This window comes from Aythya fuligula, chromosome 2 (genome assembly GCF_009819795.1).
Source record: "Aythya fuligula isolate bAytFul2 chromosome 2, bAytFul2.pri, whole genome shotgun sequence".
NCBI classification, from domain to species: Eukaryota; Metazoa; Chordata; class Aves; order Anseriformes; family Anatidae; genus Aythya; species Aythya fuligula.
The window spans coordinates 20771244-20790545 of NC_045560.1; the positions used below are offsets into that span (position 1 = coordinate 20771244).

Sequence of the window (19302 nt, forward strand, 5' to 3'; positions counted from 1 at the left end):
ATTTCAGGATTCCACAATCCTTATTTTTCCTAATTAATTAGAAATTATATAATATAAAATAATAATATAAAATCCTTAAAAAAAAAAAAAAAAAAAGAAGAATTAATTTTTATTAATCCTAATCTTTATTAATATTTTGAGAGAGCTGTCTTTACAGTGTCAGCAGATTTAGTCTTCTCTGAGATGATTTGTTATCACAAAAGTCTAGATTTCTTGCTGATTCTTGGTTCTTATAAAGTGATTTTACTCTTTTCTGTTTCAAGGAACTTCACCCAAGAGCCTCCACAAATCACATACATAGTTCTCTGTAAACTGAATCAATGCCTAACAAGAATTTAAGAAAAGTTCCTGTTAAAAACAGTACTTTAAAGTGAATGCTTAAAATTGTAGCATTTCTGCAAGACTGCAGTATCATAAATCTCTACATCCCCCAAAAAATCTTTCACTATTTGGCAATGCATGCGTATTTACTCATACTGCACCATTCTAAGAAAAACCTGACATGAAAAAATCCAGGTGAGATGATATCATCATCATTACTGGCTTTCAACTTTCTCCTTTACTTAGAAGTTGTTTAAAAAGACTCTCATGTGTCAATAGACATTCAACTTTTTTTTTTTTTTTTTTTTTTAATAATCAAATTTAAGATTAAATTTAAAGATATAGATAGATGTCATGAGGACAACAATTTATTGGCAACTTCATATTTAGGAACAACAACAACAAAAAAAAACAGCTTATCAATGGCCATATACATCCTAATAAGTTATTTTAATGCCCTTTCTGACATAATCACACTGAATAGTTTTATATCTGCCTTCCCAGGTTTATGATTTCTCACACTGATACTTTTCGCTAATGCCATGATAAATAAACTCAGGTAATGCATGACAGTACTTTGTGGGTGTAACAGCATAATTTCTACAGTAAAAAATGAATAGTATTCATTAAAAAACACAAAAGTTCAGTAGTAACAAATGAGAATAACTGAAACATACAACAACAACAGCAAAAAAAAAAAACTAACAAAGTTCAAGTCTGTTTGAAGGTTGAGAAGTCTGATCTTTACAAAATCCCAAGAACAGTTCCCCCTTCCCTCACTTTCCGTCCACAAATATTATTGCCTACAGCTCTGAAATAATTTAAAACTACTTCCTTATAAAGGCTAAAAATTGAATGTAAACACAATTTGCACAATTATATTCTCATATATTTAAAATCATACTTTAAATCTAACAATCACTCGGTGTAGATGGATACGGTAGTCTCCTCTGTAGATGCCTAGAGAAAACAAAACAGTCCAGAACATTTTCTTCCACTCTTTTTTTTGGGACATTTATTTCAATAGCCGTGAAATTGCAGCAGACCTACTTGTGATTTCAGTCACATGGGCTTTTTTAGTAATAGACAACCATGACTTGCAGATAACAACCGTGTATATATCTCCTATGTAATGGGGAAGAGTATGGCATATAAGATGGACAAAATGTACTGAGGGGAAAAAAAAAACGCTATAAATAGCACTACTGATTTCACCTTGTGCCTATACTTTTAACAAGTTGACCACAGTACATTCCCTAACACTGTATAGTTTAGCTATAGGACTTGGAGATTCAGACTTTTATAGGGGGAATATAATGTTCTGTGTGTTCACATGCAACACTAATCAACCCCAATCTAAATATTGCCCCCCCCCCAAAAAAAAAAAAAAAAAAAAAAAAGAGTAACATTGCAGTCACATGCATTTGCTACAACTTAATTTTGATGAGGCAGATATGCAATCATCTAGGTAGTTGCCTAACAGCATTTTTAAGTGAAACAGAACACACTGATTTGTTAGATCTGACATTTTCTGGAAATTCCTCAGTTCATAAGATATTACCATTTGCAAATGCTTCTCAGGTTCTGAATGTGAGTGATTAGTATACTGATATGGGAAATAGTCTCAAAACAGTAAGAGCCTCCAAAATAATCAACTGATGTTTTCATTGGAAATTTAGCAAATTAGGTCCAAAACTGTTCTTTATTCTAAAATATTAGTGTAGTCAGAAGAAAATTAAATTTCTAAAACAATGAAATAATCTGGTAATTTAGGAAGCTGGATACTCAGGTCCACGCAAAATAAAATAAGAAACATAGGTATTTTTTAACAATCAAGTGCTTTCTACATCAATTAGAGCGTTCCTTCTGTGTTACTGAAAGGGAAAGGATTTTTTTTTTGTTACTAAATTTTTTGTAAAAAAAAAAAAAATTGTTACTACATTTTTTGTAAAAGTACAAAATTTAGGTTCATGATTTTTGGGTTCTATAGCAATTCTGAAAGTGTCTGTGGTCTCAGGCAGAAAAATGCTCTTGCTAATTCTTCAGTGCTCTTCCTTTCCACAATGTACTTCCCACTTCCCCACTCAGCTCCTTGTTCCCAGACCTCTAAGATCTCAGTTCTTTGCCACTTACAGCAAAGCTTTATGCTCTTCCCTCCCAAAGCATCACTGCTCTACATCTATATTTCTCATTCTCCTTCTCTCTGTGTTTTCTCTCTCTCCCCAAACTTTTTTTTTTTTTTCATTATTTTTTTTCTCTCCCGTTACCCCATCACTGGCTTTTTGACCTTCTAGTCTTAATATACCCCCCCCCGCTTCCTTCCCTGGCTTCTTCAAACCCCCTGATTACTTCTCTCCCATATTAGTGAGCTCAAGCAACGTAGTTGTCTATCAGATTATTTTCCCATTTGATCTTATTTTCTACACCATCAACATAGTTTTTAGATTGGAAAGGTAAGCATTTAAACTCCACCAAAAGCATATGGTGTAGACCTTATAAAATTTGCTATACATTCACCTTCCAGAGCACGAACACACAATGTGATAGGTATGTTAGGTCACTGTTATAAATCTGCAGCTTGAAAAAGGCAGTCAATTTTCTCTTCTACTTTAATGCATGGTAGTCATGTATAACACTTTATAGCCACCGTAAATTCTTCAGCTGTGGAAGTAAAGCTGTGAACTGATAGTCAGGAGTAGCACCACTCAAAAAATAAAACATTTCATAGATTATATTTTGTATTGTTTTTACTTTTCTCTACTATGTAGAATAAATCTAAAGGACATTTTCTAATCTGGGACATGTAATTTTGTACAATGCAACTAGGAACCCGGAAGAAGAGTCTAAAATTTATTATAATAAAAATGATAATTTTTAAAATCACATTATTGCAGCAGAACAAGATGAGGTAAACTAATTTTTAGACCACAAGTCACACGATAACAAAATACTTTCACAGTAAGTAAAGTCAGCTTTGGACCAGAAGAACCTACCAACTGCATTTGTACCTACTAAGTAAGTGCTTTTCTTACATATGGCATAAAATTATTCTCATTAAAATGTGTTGACAAAGAACACCGCCAAGATTGAAGCTTCCCAGGGATTAAATCAAAGTAGAGAGTTACAAAAAAAAAAAAAAAAAAAAAAAAAAAAAAAAAGTTGGTGTTAATTAAAGTTAGAATAGACCATGCAATGAGGAAATTACTGTATGTTAATTTGCAGTAGGTTAGTCTCATAATGATTTTGAGAAAATGAGGAAAATAGATTCTTATGAAATGCCTGAGAGTTTTAGTAAGGATGAATAAAGAAATTGTTATAGATTGAAATATACAAAGAAAGCACATGCAAATAAGGTGTCAGAGAATACAAAGTCAAATAACTGATGAGCACCTCTGTAATGAAATAGAAGCCTGAAATGTTCCAGGAAGCATTTTTTCTTCTTCATGAAAAAGCAAAATTAAGTTCTAGAGCAGGTGGCTGCCTGATGGCAAAAAAGTAAGTAATTCAAGAGAAGCAGAAGCCTCCCCACCACCACCAGTGTAGAAGACATTGAACAAGGACACCTGTCCTCAGGTGGGCTAGCCATATGACACAAGTAATTAACTCATTTGAGGCCAATGGCAGATTTCTCACCTGGACTAGTCCCCACAAATATATGAATTATCTTGACCAACGTAAACACTGCTCCTGTGATACTGAAAACCTGTGGCATGAAGGTGTTTAAAGGGGGGTTTAAAACACATGTGCAGATGTAAATTTGCCATAATTTGTCAATAGGCAATGACAAATCTGAAACTAATCTCCTATTATTTTGGAAGGATTAAACACAATGACTAGGTTATTTAAATTATTAACTTCTAATCCAAGGCCCCTGAGAGATCAAGGTTGCAAGTGAAATGGCCATTAGACAACTAAGAGGAAATACTATGCTGTTTTCATGCGGGGAGGTCCTTAGATCCTATTCAGCGATGAGAATTGTTTTGGTACTGGCAGTGATTTGGGTGTCTATCAATAACAAACAGTGAAAAACACTGGGAAATTTTACTGTCATTCTCAAACAATAAAGTACTAAACTGTGTATTTATGTGTCATGACAAACGTGTTGACAGTGGAACCCCAGAAATATTGTATAATTTTGTTTGTAATTCAAAAGCATATACAGGAAGGTCCAAAGGTTTTGTTTCAAGTGTTTGTTGTTAGTGTTGTTGGGTTTTGTTTCTTTGTTTTGTTGTTTTTTAATTGATCTTATAATGCTCTTATCAGAATTATGAGTTGTTGATAGGTAAGTATGATAGAAAGAGTCTCATTTTCAAAGATAAAAAAATATAACCATCATTTCTTATGCAGAACAAGTAATTGAATTAATTAAAAAATATTTCTGAAGGTATATGTTAGAGGCCCTGAAACGTTCCCAAGGTCCCTTTTGACTGTGCACTGCAGAGGGATTCTGAGATGCACCAAGATATTCCATGTGTTAGTTTCCATGCAGAGAAAACCTAGGAACATAGCCAAGATGGAAATATTGACACAGCCTAAATATCTTTGATCTGTGCATGGATGCTTTATTTACCTGTCCAGCTGAGGTATTGGCACATCCAAATTAAGTATATAAAACTCACAGTTTGAACAAAAGTCTGTACAGTACATTTTCAATGCCTTCTATCTCACTGTTGTCTTTAACTGAAGGAGTGTGTAACCATTAAGAGGTACTTAACACAGTGCTGCCACAGAATTTCCAAATTTGTATATATGTAATGTACTTTCCTTTCCTTTCATTTTATTAGCTTAGTTTTGTATATGTGAGAGCATGTGTGAAGCATGTTTTGCTTCACAATAGCTTCTGGAATCAACTTCCAATATCTTAAGATTAGGACTTAATTTGGTATAACACTATACCTGGTACTTAACATCTTAAGAATTAAAAAATAAAACACTGTATATTAAGCAACTCTTACTCAATCATAAGACCATTATTCTAGTTTTAGTAGTAAGAGGGACATAGTTGTTAAAGAAAATAAAGGGAAAAAAATCACAATAGAATCAAAATGAAGTAACTATTTCTCAAGAGTTTTTAGTTAAATTATAGCATTTATGAAGTTACAGAACCCTGACAAGTAGGATGTACAAACATATTGACAGGAAACTAACAACCTAGATTATTAAAATTTTCACTTACAACACTTGGCTTCATCATGGCTATTTGAACAGTCAGGTGTAAAATCACAGAGTTTGTCAGGTGAAATACATTGTCCATCCCCACATGAAAAAAGTTCCGGTGAACAGTAAAGAGATGAAGAATTAGTTTCTTCCATTTCTGTTCCCCCTAAGGAAGGAAAAATAAAAATAAAAAATAAAAAATAAAAAATAAAAGGAAGAAAAATCTAGATATATCACAATGGATAAGAAATACAGCTGATACCTTATGCTTTTAAGCTATATATCATTCTCAACAATATTCAAGCAGACAAGAGAAAAATTATCAAAAAAAAAAAAAAAAAAAAAAAAAAAAGAAAAACAACAACTTTGAATGGCCTGGCTCCAGTTCAGAGGCCAGGTTTTGTGTACAACCATTGTCTCACAGAGAATCAGGCAGCTTGCTGTGCTCCCCATGTCTGCAAGCAAGTCTTTCACAAAAGCTTTGTGAAAAGCTTTCACAATAGCTGTTGTCTCCCTGAGTTCAGTACACAATGAAACTTCCAATAAGCCAAAATTTTTGTGTTGCACCACTAATGGCTTGCAAAATACACATTAGAAAACAACCCAAATTTCAATGAATGGGGAAGGGAAGGGGAGGGGAAGGATTTGACAGTGATGATGGAAAAACTCTCTTGCCCTAAAGATAATGCAATGGAATTTGCTCTTCAGTGGAAGATGTAAGTTGATTTGCTTCTGTCTCTGCATCCAAGTGTGTATATGTACAGGTTCTAGTCAGTGATATCTGGAAATTCCCATCATAACTTTCTTCACAGAACTACTGCAAACTACCTAAAGCACCTACTAGGTAACGTAGGATGAAAATTTTCATTATAGACAATTCATTACAACAGATGGAAAATTTCCTCAGATTATTGTCTTCTTTCTTACACGTGTCTTGAAACTGTCATACGAATCCAATTATACATAGCAGACTTAGTGGAAAATGTTTTGAAAACCACAGAACTTACCTTCACTTTGTTGCCTGACAGCTGAAACAGCTGATAGTGATTTATTTACAACTCTACATTCTTCTGTTACACTGATGTCATCAATAGCAACAGTAGCATTCATTGTTAGAATGGTAGCTCGGAAAATAATCTGTAAAAAATAGAAAAAATAAAAAAATAAAAATAAATAAATAAAAAGAAATAAGCAAGCCTATTAATGGTGACATGATAAAAATACATATATATTTCTTTATAATTTAACTCTCTCTCCACAAGAAGTAATACCACCTACAACCACCTTTGATTATCAGTCAGCAAAAACTAAGATTGAAATTTGATCAAATTCAGAAATTTATTCTTCAACTGTCAAACCCATAACTACATTTACTTATTGAAAGTTATGTAACCCAGGAAACCTTGCTTCAATCTCAGGTGATAATAGCCAACACTGCTTGAATGAACTGCCTTCCTGCTGGAACTGTTAAAAGTTATACACCTTGTAAAATGAGCTGTTCAGGGTAACCAGACATGGTGGTTTACAACTCTGTTTAATTGAGTTCTATACTATGTCTGCTGAAGTGAATGAGACATTTCCATGCAAGAAATCTATTTGGTGTGATGTCTATAAAATATATATCTTAACAACAACCAGAACAACAAATCATATTTCAGATTTTCTTCCAGCTAGTAAATTCATTATTCATTCTCCCCATTTCTAGTTTTCTGCTAATAAATGCAGATAAAGGTACAGTACATTATTTGAGAGAGAGAGAGAGGGGGGTTGTAGGATTTTGTTGGTTGGTTGGTTGGTTTGATTTTTATTTTCTACATATGGTACCATTAATGTAACAATTACAAGTTTACATTTGCAAATACAAAGAAATTTTCAGGAGATTACAAATGGAAGTTCAGTTAAAACTTATCAGTGATGAGAAGTTCATTCTTTTAGATTGTTTTATAGATGACAGACAAAAGGAAGAAACCAAACTAGGAATTTTGCTGATTCCCCTACCAGTTCCTTCTGAGCTGTAGAAAAGTCTAGCAGGCTGAGATTATATAAAAGTAAAATTAAACTAAAAAACTGCTCATTATTTCTGAAATTAATGCTCTAAATTGAAGATCTGCACTTCTCTTCCCTTTAGCCAACATAAACAGGCCCTCACTTTTTTTGAAGTTCTTTTTATTTAAAACTCTGTATTAATGTTTCTTATTTTTGTTTAATAATAATAAAATGTTGTTCTTTAGTAGTTACACCTACTTAAAAAGGGATTTTTTTTGATGAGCACTAAAGAATAGAAGTTCTCTTTTCATATTTTATTGTGAAAGTAATTTAATTCTAAATACCAAGTTAAGTAAAAAAAAAAAAAAAATAAGAAAAAAAAAAGCAATGTAAATCTAACAAAGACATTGAAAATGTAATTTCTAATTACCTGAAAAGGTATGTCCCCAGCTGCACTGTCTATTGGTATAGTCACTTTTGTCCACTGCATTTCAGACAGTCCTGAAATGTCACACAGTTTTTCCAAATTTCCATCCAGGGTAGTTCTCTTAAAGACAGAAAGCTGGGAACCCTGGGACAGCCGATACCAAAATCTTACCTGTTGAAAGAGTTTTTAATCAAACACTTTAAAAACTACATCGTCAATCTGCAATATGTTTAATACCAACTCAGATACATACATTGTAACACAAAATGATTGACAGGTCTATACACTGGCTTGACATAAAAGAAAGAGGTTTATGAAACTATGGTGTGTCAGGGAGCAATATTATGTCCAAAGGTAAAACTACAATAAAAAGAAAAACTTGCCTTAAAACTTACTTCAAACTTGTATCTCTCAAGGGGTACAGACTAATTGATATGACCTCCCTTAAACTCTTTTCAGTTCAGTAAAGACTTAGAAAATTCTCAAAGATTATTTTGCTCTGCGAATGCAGAATATAGGGTAGCTTCATGAGTATGTTAATCTTTGAAGTCTTACAGCTGAGTTACTTATATGTAGGGAGCCTTATGATCCTCTTCTTCCACAATCAATGAAAATTACAATTACATGAAGACAATACTCTATTGATCAATAACATTCTGATCACATGAAACAAGTGGATTGACCACTACATGGGAAGAAAAAAAATATCTGCAGCAGGGAGGCTATAAAAAATTGCTTACCAAACAGAAAATAGAGAGAATCCTAGCACACTATGTCTGCCCTGAAATACAAAATAAACCTGATACATTTATTTTTTTATTTATTTTTTAAATACAACCCAGACAAAAATTCAGCTGAGAAGTACAGGGAAAAAAAATAAGATTTTCAAAGGTGAGTCTTTCCTGCTTTTTCACATACTGAAGGACTAAATTTTCATCAGCTGCAGACTTTCAGCTTCCCTGAAAAATCTTTTATAATTCTTGAATCTTAGTGAAGGTAAACCAAGCTGCTGTACAGTTTTCTGCCCATCTTCACATGATCTTACGCCATGCATCTTGGATTGTCACATTATATAGAGAAAAATTCCTTAAATTTCCTTTTTATTATTCCCTCCTCCCATTGCATCAACTTTTAAGCAAACTTAAAAAATGCAGACCATTTTAGGCTAATGGCTAAATGAAGTCTGTCTTTTGCCTCAGGACAATCACAGATCAATGTGTTATCCAGCTTTCAGTTAGATGCAGGAAACAACTGAAGTCTTTTATTTAAGTGAGACAGTTGACACATAATACTTTTCGAGAACCTGTTGGGACTATTAATATGCAAAACAGTGCAGTGTGTGTGTGCACATGTAATTTTTACTTAATTTATTGTGAAGAAATACAAATTTCTAATCACTAATTAGGAAAAAAAGAAAAAAAAAAAAAAAAAAAAAAAAGAAAACAAATATGTCCTCTCAAAGCATGGATCATTTTGTTCACAGGATCACAGAATCACAGAATGGCTGAGCTTGGAAGGGACCTGTGGAGATCATCTAGTCTAATGCCCCTGATTAACAGGGTCACCTAGAGCACATTGTGCAGGGTGGCATCCAGGTAGGTTTTGAATATCTCCAGAGGAGACTTCACAACCTCTCTAGGCAGTCCTCTGTCCAGTGCTCTGTCGTCCTCGCATTTTCTCACATTCAGATGGAACCTCCTGTGCTTCAGTTTGTGCCCACTGACTCTTGTCCTGTCACTGCACACAACTGAAAAGAATGGCTCCATCCTCTCGACACCCTCTTCTCAGATACATGTTGATGAAGTCTCCCTTCAACCTTTTCCAGCCATGTCCTGATCAAGATCCAAGCACCTCTCCCTGCTTGTCCCCAAGACATCTCCCCAGCCAAGTCCTTTCACATATCTCTTCCCCTAGAGGCCACTGCTTTTTCTGAAGGCTATCTGAGCAGCAGCAATGCTCAGAATAAATTTTTTTCAGGACACTAAATCTGTAAAGCATGGAAATAAACATTAATTCATACATATATGGTCAATTCTATTTATTTATTTATTTATTCATTTATGTTAAAGGAAGTAGTGGTTTTAGGATAACCAGTCTTCAAAAGGAGTTTTTCCTAATTATCATATTTACTGTTATGTTAGAGCTGTAGGCCATTACTGTGCCTACCAAGTCAAAGAGCAGGACTAGTCAATTTGAGAACTCCTTACATGCAAATCATCAGCTAATAATCTGAAAGTCAGCATGTGTGTGCATGCACTACCTTTCACTTCACACACCAAATTTAATCCTTTAAAAAGGCAAGTGCATGAAAGATACAACTTTTATGTATCAAAGGAGAGTTTCTTTTGACTTTTGTTACATAGGACAAGGTAGGTCAGCAGTCACTGATGGAAATATTATTTGTTACAACACACTACACTATTTTTTAGTGTAGTACTCCTTTTTTCCCCACTCATGGAAATTATGTATTGTGTAAAGTAATGCTAAGATTTTAAAATAATTTTAAATACTTTCATGTAGCTTTTTCCCCCAACAGACATCTTAAAGGATACAGTGCAGCAGGTATTCAAACTCTTATCAAAATGAGCTGTTTGAACAACTATACTCTAAACAATCAAATAGCTTTTCAAATGATTTTTTATTTTTTTTTTCCGGGTTTCCTTATATAAGAAATAAAACTACTTTTGCTCAGTATGACTACATGTTCTACTTCAGAATGACTTCTCTGTCCATTAGGAACATAAACAGAGTTGGGATTAGAAATTTGATTCTACAACTCTTAAACCTTGATCTAAATGAAGATGTTTCTTACCTGACAACTACTGAAAAACTCAGCTACAAGAAGCTGCACAAAGAATTTACTTCTAAGCTTCAATTAACTAGTAAAGCACAATATAAGACTACTATCCCTCAACTTTGATTTTCCTTTTCCTTTATTTTTTTTTTTTTTTTTCCTTTTTTTGCCACTGTAGCCAAAGAACTTGTAAAGCTTTTAATAAACATAGATCTCTTTATGCAGATCCCTTTATCCTCTCAGTGGGACATCCAGCATAGGACAACATCTCCCATTTATACACAGAGAGCATAACACACCAATACCCTTCCTAATGAGCAACCACTATTTCTTGCTCTTTCCGAGATATAAAAGTCCACAGGGAAAATGTGGCAGAAAGCCAAGATTCCAGTCTTCAGAAACACTCTTTTTCAGACCTGTATAGCTGGATAAGAACTTGCACTAGTTTTTGCTGAATCTCCAAACTTTAAATACATACAGTATGTGCATATTCAAAATTGAAAATAGCTAATTTTCTAACTTTGTACTAGAGAAGGGTATGTACATCCCCACTGCATTTATATTTATTTGGAATACAGAGCCAACTCTGCAAGACGTCTTAACTGGAATGATTCATTGATTCACACACCAGTTGTGCCCAGCTAACCTTAAGGGATTCTAAGATAAGTTCATTTGAACTTGAAAGGTGCTTATCTACCCAGTATCAAAGTCTACAAAAGAGATGTGAAGCTGCCTGAATGAATGCACTGTGTGTATAAAGGTTGTTGGTTTCCCAGGTCCCATGCAACATGCGGGATTCCAATGGGATGCTGAGAGGCCTTCTGTGCTCCCTGCAGCACCATTCTGCTTGATTTCATTCTGCATCTATTTTATTTCTGATTCTTTAGAACAGTATGATGACATGTGAAGATTAAAAAGTGAGAGACTGTGTTCAATGATATCAAGCTATTCTTAAGTTATTTAAGATTATTTGTTGGACTTTCTATTTGCTGTTCCTCCATATGTTCCTCCATATACTGTTTAGTGACTTTTATTTTGGGGGGGGGGGGGGGGGCGGAATAATAATAATATATATCTATATTTCCTAAATGAAATTACAGTTTTTATTGTACATTGGATTTGAAAAAGCAATCAGTCTCAGTTTTATTCTGTTTCTCTAAAGCCTCTTCTTAACCACTAACACAGGAAAATGATTAAATGATTTTGATGTGCTTTCACTCTTTTCCTTTCCTCTTATGTGACTTCTTAAATCAGCAGGCATCATAAAGTAGCAGAAAACATAACTCTGGAATCACATATCTTAACATCTCCCCAATATATCAGAAGGTTTGAAAAGTTAAGTGATGTAAAACTAAAAAAGACTCATGAAAAAAGAAAATGCTTACATAAAGATGTACAGAATCTATTCACTTTATTCAGTGAGCAAAAATATACAAAATGTAGTTAAAAGCTGTTATATATGTATTTATTTAATTGTATATATTTCTTCAATTTCAGTTTTGAAAAAAAAAAATTGTCAAATGTTCCAACATTTCAATCATAAAATGGTATTTTCATTTTTTCTTCCAGATTTTTTTTCTTTATGAACAGTCCCGACCCCTTGGTTCCAGAGGTACAAGATACTTGACCAAAAAAAATCACTTCAAGGTAGGCTTTTAATGACTGCTCAGATCAGCTTAATAAACATCCCCCTCTAACTATTACTAAAATTTAGTATGTCTGGAGTACGGTAACCAACTCCCTCCAATCACTCCAACTTATTTAATCTGTATACCAACCACAGATCTCCAGGAATGGAAAGTTGGATGTAAGAGTATTTTCTGCTTACAGACAAGCGCATGATGATTCTTTGGCAGCTTTTCCTCATAAGGCAGGCTGATTTGACTGTGAGCAAATATAGCTCTAGCAATGTCCAGCTATGTTTTTCATAGCATAGAAAAATCTGAAGTATAGCCTTAAATCTGAGTCACCTTGTGGATGCTTTAGAAAGAGTAATAATCAGATATACATGTAAGCCAGTAAAGCAGTAAAAAGCCTCCTGCAACTCCCTCCTCCCAAGGAATGAATCGTCTGCTTCTTCTGCTGTTATTCAAATGGAGCTAGTTTTTCTTCAGCAATACTAACAGCAAGAAAAATACCATATCAACATGGGACAGATAGCTTACAAAGGTGGGGACACTTCCTATCAAACTGTTACCTGACAGCAGGAAAGCCCAGGGGACAGCTTGACAAGGAAGGGGCTCCCCAGATGAGACATTGCCATCTCTGTGTACATCTGACGTGATCCATTGAAGTAAATGAATGTTCCTGTAAACAAAATTCAAAGAAATATGAGAAATATGTCATGCTCCAGTGGCAAATAATTACCTCTGAGAGGTAACTGTGTTCTGTGAGGCACATGAAGATTATTCAAAAATGTAAACAAACGGAACAGCATTCCCTTCAGTTCAGCCCCTGTGGAGAAAGAGGAGGGAGCTGCACCAGGCTATGACAACCAATATCTATATAGGCAAAGACATAATTGAATTGCTGAATGCTCCTGGCTCTTTCCTCAGCAATAAAATTAACAAAGTCTAGAGATGAGGAAAGAAAGTATAGAGAAAAGTAGTATTTGGGCAGCCATTACTACAGCTATCTCGTCATGGTGCCTGCAAGCACTTTAACTTTAGGAAATAAAAATACAGAGCCCTGCAAAGGGGAGCTCACGTGCTGCTTCCACAAGGGTTTTATTGGGCAGATCCACTGGTTGCACCTTCATCTGCTCTCTTCAGGTAAAACCTTCAGACCCTTGTCCTCCAAATGCTAGCACTACGTCCTATCGCCTTGTTCACACGAAGCCCCTCCAATCTCAGCATGGTCTGCAAGAGCAGAGCATGCCGGAGATCAAACAGCATGGACCTCAGCTGGGATCCCTAAAGGACACATTTTAATTGGCTTAAATAATGTTACGAACAGAATTTGAAATAAAAATTAATTTCCTTTAGGGTACAGTATTTACTCTCAGCACATCCCAGACAGTTTTAAGCATGCTAACAATGTTGCAGACCATGGGAGCCAATGGAATAAGCTATATTTTCTCATGGGGTCCACAGACTTGACATTGTTGTCTGTGCTAGTGGGGATGAAAGCTTAATTAAAGATCTAATCTGAACTCTGGCAAACGAACTGCCTTTGGATTTGAACTACAACAGATGTGCTTCAGACAAAGGTAGGAAAGGATAAACATCTTAAAGGGGCCCTAAAGCAGCATATTTTGAATGCCGTCAGTGCTGCCTTCACTGAATACTGAGACTTTTTCATGAAAATCTATGCAAAACAACACTAAGGACTCAGTCTTGTTTGCACATTGATATTACACACATATTGCCTTACATCTTGGAAAATCAGCTATTGTGCTGCCACAGTCATACTCTTTAGCCACTTATTTCCCATGGATACATAATGAAGCAGAGGGTTAGGTCCAGACCCATGTGAATAATCACATAGCTGTGGCAAGGCCAGTACAAAGAAGTGACCATTACCGCCCTATGTACAAACAGGCGTGCTGCACGCTGTGGCAAGAGGGAAGCTCCCCTCATTGCAATGCAAGGGTACATCAAAGGATCCTCTTTTAATTTGCAGCTGAGGCTCTACAGTAGCCTTGTTAAGATCTTCATTAACCAAAATTTGCTGCTGCCCTCCACAGGAGAGAAGAGACACGAACACTCAGTGACATCACAAGCAACTATTTAAACTTGAAGAATTCTGATTTAACATTGACAAAAACTTGCTCAAATTCTGAAAGCCTAATTGCACAGCTGGGATGTGTCTGAAGCAAGCACAGTGATAGATGGGTACAAAACCACCCCAAGAAAGACCTTTGCACTGACTTACAAGGGTAATGCACCATTACTGGTTTGAGAGATGCTGTGAGGTAACCTTGAGATCTACCCAAGGTAGAGACTTCAACCTGCAGCCTGCAACTCCATATAAAGACACAAACCCACTATGCAGTGATACAAGTATCAGGCAGCTTAAGTGCAACAGCCCAGATCCCATATGGCTAGTTTAACATGCTGCTTAAACTGCTGAGCAGATATTTCTTCAGGCCACCCTTGTTATGACCAAATCTCACCATCACCTCAAATAACCCTTCTGGGAAAGACACAGTCATATCAGTGCTCCCTTCTGGAGCTGCGAGCACTGGGAAGCCATAAGAAACTAATACTTGCAGAGAATGCAGTAATGCAGATTCAGTGGTCCTCTAGAGTGACAATGAAATGAAATATTAAATAGCTACTCCAAAAGTGAATAGCAACTATTTGGTGCACTTTACCACTTGGAAAAAGGGTATGCGATCATGCAGTTAGAGGTATTATGCCGCATGCACACATATAATTACACCCCACTAAGGTTTCCTCGAAAAGTAAAAGTAAAAGTAAAAGTAAAAGTAAAAGTAAAAGTAAAAGTAAAAGTAAAAGTAAAAGTAAAAGTAAAAGTAAAAGTAAAAGTAAAAGTAAAAGTAAAAGTAAAAGTAAAAGTAAAAGTAAAAGTAAAAGTAAAAGTAAAAGTAAAAGTAAAAGTAAAAGTAAAAGTAAAAGTAAAAGTAAAAGTAAAAGTAAAAGTAAAGTAAAAGTAAAAGTAAAAGTAAAAGTAAAAGTAAAAGTAAAAGTAAAAGTAAAAGTAAAAGTAAAAGTAAAAGTAAAAGTAAAAGTAAAAGTAAAAGTAAAAGTAAAAGTAAAAGTAAAAGTAAAAGTAAAATCTTGGAATTCCTCTGCCCTCAGATGTTTAAGGTGGAATACTTAATGTTTTGCTTTCCTTTAATGTGAGAATATGAGAGAAGTGTGGAGATCTGGCTGTAAGATAATGTATCCTTTAAAAAGAAATAAAGGGATATTGGACTGTAATCCAAATTTTAAAGTAATCTAATCTCCACTGGAAGCAGGATAACAAATACATTTTAATAAAATTAAAGTCACAGAGTATTTATCAGTATTATTTGACAATGACAAGCATACTAGGCAGTTTCTTTTTTAAACAGTATACTAATATCATTTTCATTTTGGAAAAAGGCTTTAAATAAGCCCTTGGTTGGAATGAACATTTTCCAGCTGAGTGCATTTTATAGCAACTATGGGATGAACGAAGAAACTGGTCATGATATTACACTCATTCTATTTATCCTAGAGAAAACCAATGAATTTACTTGTGCTCTAGAAAAAGCTGCAGTGATATTTTGTCCAAATAAGATTTTGAAAAACAGTTCCTGTGTGAATGTTGGATAGATACAAAGGTGCTTACCATATGTGTGAACAAAGTTAAGTTAGCTGTATCAATTCAAATGGCAATATCTCAAGGAAAAAAAAAAAAGTTACAAAGGCATAGTAACCATATCACATCTAAGAAAAAGTATCCCTGAAAAACAACCTTTCTGTAATGTTACCTATGTTATATACATGCTATATAGCAGCATACATTTCAAACTCAGTTTCATCTATCTAACATCATTAAGTATAATTAATACTTATATATGTGGGAGTGTATATATATGTAATCTCTCACCATGTCTAGCATTAGTTGTATAATCTCTGTCAGGGAGTCTGCTGTCCAAGGGAGCTTCTTCTTTCATTATGTGCCAGTCAGCATCACTTGTGTTCAATGGCTTCCATCCACAGAAGTCAGTCTCAAAATTACATATAGTGTAATTAGCTGTTGTACAGAGAACAAGAGATCATTAAGTTGAATTTGATGCGGCAGTTTAATGCCAGATCTATCAGTGATTTGTATTTGGATGTAAAAGGAGTTTGTAATCAAAGAATCTCTGGTATGTTTCACTGAAATGTATATTACTCAGCTGGAGAAGTTATAAAACACAGATAACAAATCAGGAAGGTCCTTCCATTTGTAATCAAATTCAGAACTGTGGAGAGCACCTCAAAAAGAAAAAAACTATATCCTGCTACGGATGAGACCTGTACATAGGCTGCCATCAGATTATGAATGGGCAATTGCATTTTTTTTTAAAGATACATTTTCCTGGATATTTAATCATGAGTGTATAAGGAAACAATCAAACATATTTAGTGGTTTAAATATGCTGAAAATAAAGATAAATTAAGCTGCTACTTATTTTATTTTTGGAAATGAGATTTAAATTTATGAATTATTTAGATCTTCTGGAAATTATGTATTGCAGTGTAAAATAACAGTTTCTCAGTTGATATGGATTAGACCAACTTAAACATACTCTTTCACTTCTTGAAATAGATTAATTATTTTGCTAAAAGAATAGTATAATATGAGGGTCTTTTTTCCTAGTCCAGAACTGTTGGACACAATTATTTGGGCTGCATGGAACAATTGTAAAAATTACTTTGGAATTGTACTTGGCACTTTCCAGCCTTCATGGCACATTCATTCCATCATGGGATGCATGGGAACAGCACAGAGCTGCTCCAGGGCAGGTTCAGAGTGGACGTTAGAAAAAAATTGTTTACTGTGAGAGTGGTCAAACACTGAAATAGGCTTTGTAACGAGGTGGCTGATGCCCTGTGCCTGTCAGTGTTCAAAAGACATTTGGACAATGCCCTCATTAATATGCTTTAACTTTTGGTTAGCCCTGAATACATCAGGCAGTTGGACTCAATGATCTTAGAAGATTCCTTCCAACTGAATTATTTTATTTTATCTTATAAACCTCAGACATCATATTACTCTAATTTTGAGATTGTACAAAACCAAAATAAAATATAGCTTTGTTGAAGTATCATAGCATTAAATTTCATCATAAAGTTCTTCCTGGCATAAGAAAGTTATTTGAGCAGTCTAATCCTAATGTAAAAATAAATCATGGAATCACAGAGTGATTGAGGTTGGAGGGGACCTCTGGAAATCACCCGGTCCAACCCCCTTCCAAGCAGGGTCACCTAACACACGTTGCACAGGATCTCACCCAGGCATGTTCTGAATATCTCCAGGGAAGGAGACTTCACATCCTCTCTGATTTACCTGTTCCAGTGCTCTGTCATGCTTACAGTAAAGAAATGCTTTCTCATATTCAGACTTCCTGTGCTTCAGTTGTGCCCATTGCCTCTTGTCCTGTTGCTGGGCACCACTGAAAAGAGACCAGTATCATCCACTTGACACCCTCCCCTCAGATATTTGTATACATTCATAAGATCCCCTCCCCGTCTTCTCTTCTCCAAGCTAAATAAGCCCAGCTCTCAGCCTGTCTTTGTATGAGAGATGCTCCAGTCCCCTAATCATTTTCATAGAACTACTGGAGTGAGTCCAGAGGAGGGCCATGTTCCTCTTGTACCAGGGAGCCCAGAACTGTACACAACACTCCAGAAGTGGCCTCACAAGGGCTGAGAAGAGGGGGAGGATCACCTCCCTTGACCTGCTGACAACACTTCCAAATGTACCCCAGGATACCATTGGCCTTCTTGGCCACAAGGGCCCGTTGCTGGCTCATGGTCAGCCTGCTGTCCACTGGGACTCCCAGGTCCGTCTCTGCTGAGCCGCTCTCCAGCAGGTCTGCCCCCAGACTGTAGTGGTGCTTGGGGTTATTCCTCCCTAGGTACAGGACCCTGCACTTGCCCTGGTTGAACTTCATGAGGTTCCTCACTGCCCAAATACCAGTATCTCTTAACTGGGTTCATAATGTTTATTAAAATTCAATGGAGTATGTTTTTCTGTTTGGTGTAGTATATTAGTTAAACACGGAACTTGTTTAACTTAATTAATTACAGAAGGCTTATGCTTTTGACAAGGCTCCTTGTTAATTAGACTTTGATTGTTAATACATTAAGGTAGAATATGCAAAATGATATTCCAGACTAAGCTGCTTTTCTGTATGGTAATTAGCATGCCTAGGCATTGTTCTTTGCTTAGCTAAGCAGTCTTAATATAACTAGTGTGATATAAAAAGCAAAAATTCTTTGATTAAATCTGTCTTTACTCTGAACTTCCTAAAACTTGTATAAGTTTTTCAACACAAGAAGTTGACTGAAGTGGCTGCACAGTAATATCAAAAAAGATACCAATAAGTTACCATATAGACACAAGTAACTTACTCATATACTAAGCAACCAAAAACTTGTTTCTAGAAGTTTAGAGGCACCAGGGCAGAGATAAAATAATGGTTTAAATATGACAGAGAAATTAAGATGGCACTAGTGGTTAATATTTTACAGACTGATAAAGCATTTAACTTCTTTATTTCTTTATTATTATTATTATTATTATTATTATTATTATTATTATTTTCTTTTAAGTGGAGAATAACTACTTAAAAAAAAATTATTATAGCAATATGAAGAACAGTGTCTTCCACATGCTCATGACAGCAGATCTGTCATTTAATGTGTCTCAGTGCCAGGCTCAGGGTTTTTCACTGGCTCATAGTGAAAAGGTGACTAATGAAACTACATTTGGAAATTATATACTGGCAGAGTTGGCAAAGCAATAAGGCTGTCAAATTTCCTTGATGGTCAATAGGAAAGAGGGGAAATTTTGTGAAATCATCATTTCTGAAATTATTAAGCACTAGTATAATTTCTTCTAACACTTTGTATTTAGAAAGACATGTATAAATATAGTGTTGTGGGTTAACCTGGCCGGCAGCTAAGCACCACAC

The 19302-nt window shown here is 35.1% G+C and overlaps 1 protein-coding gene across 1 annotated transcript in view; it reads right to left on the bottom strand.

Annotated features, from left to right (window-relative positions):
• The window catches only part of MALRD1 (MAM and LDL receptor class A domain containing 1), a 253692-nt gene that overhangs the window by 198206 nt on the left and 36184 nt on the right, over positions 1-19302 (bottom strand). Inside the window, exons 10-13 of the mRNA XM_032182284.1 lie at positions 16227-16373; positions 12883-12992; positions 7895-8062; positions 6486-6615 (exon numbers count right to left, since the gene is read on the bottom strand). Of these exons, the coding sequence (XP_032038175.1) occupies positions 6486-6615; positions 7895-8062; positions 12883-12992; positions 16227-16373 (555 nt within the window). The remainder of the gene's footprint in view (positions 1-6485; positions 6616-7894; positions 8063-12882; positions 12993-16226; positions 16374-19302) is intronic.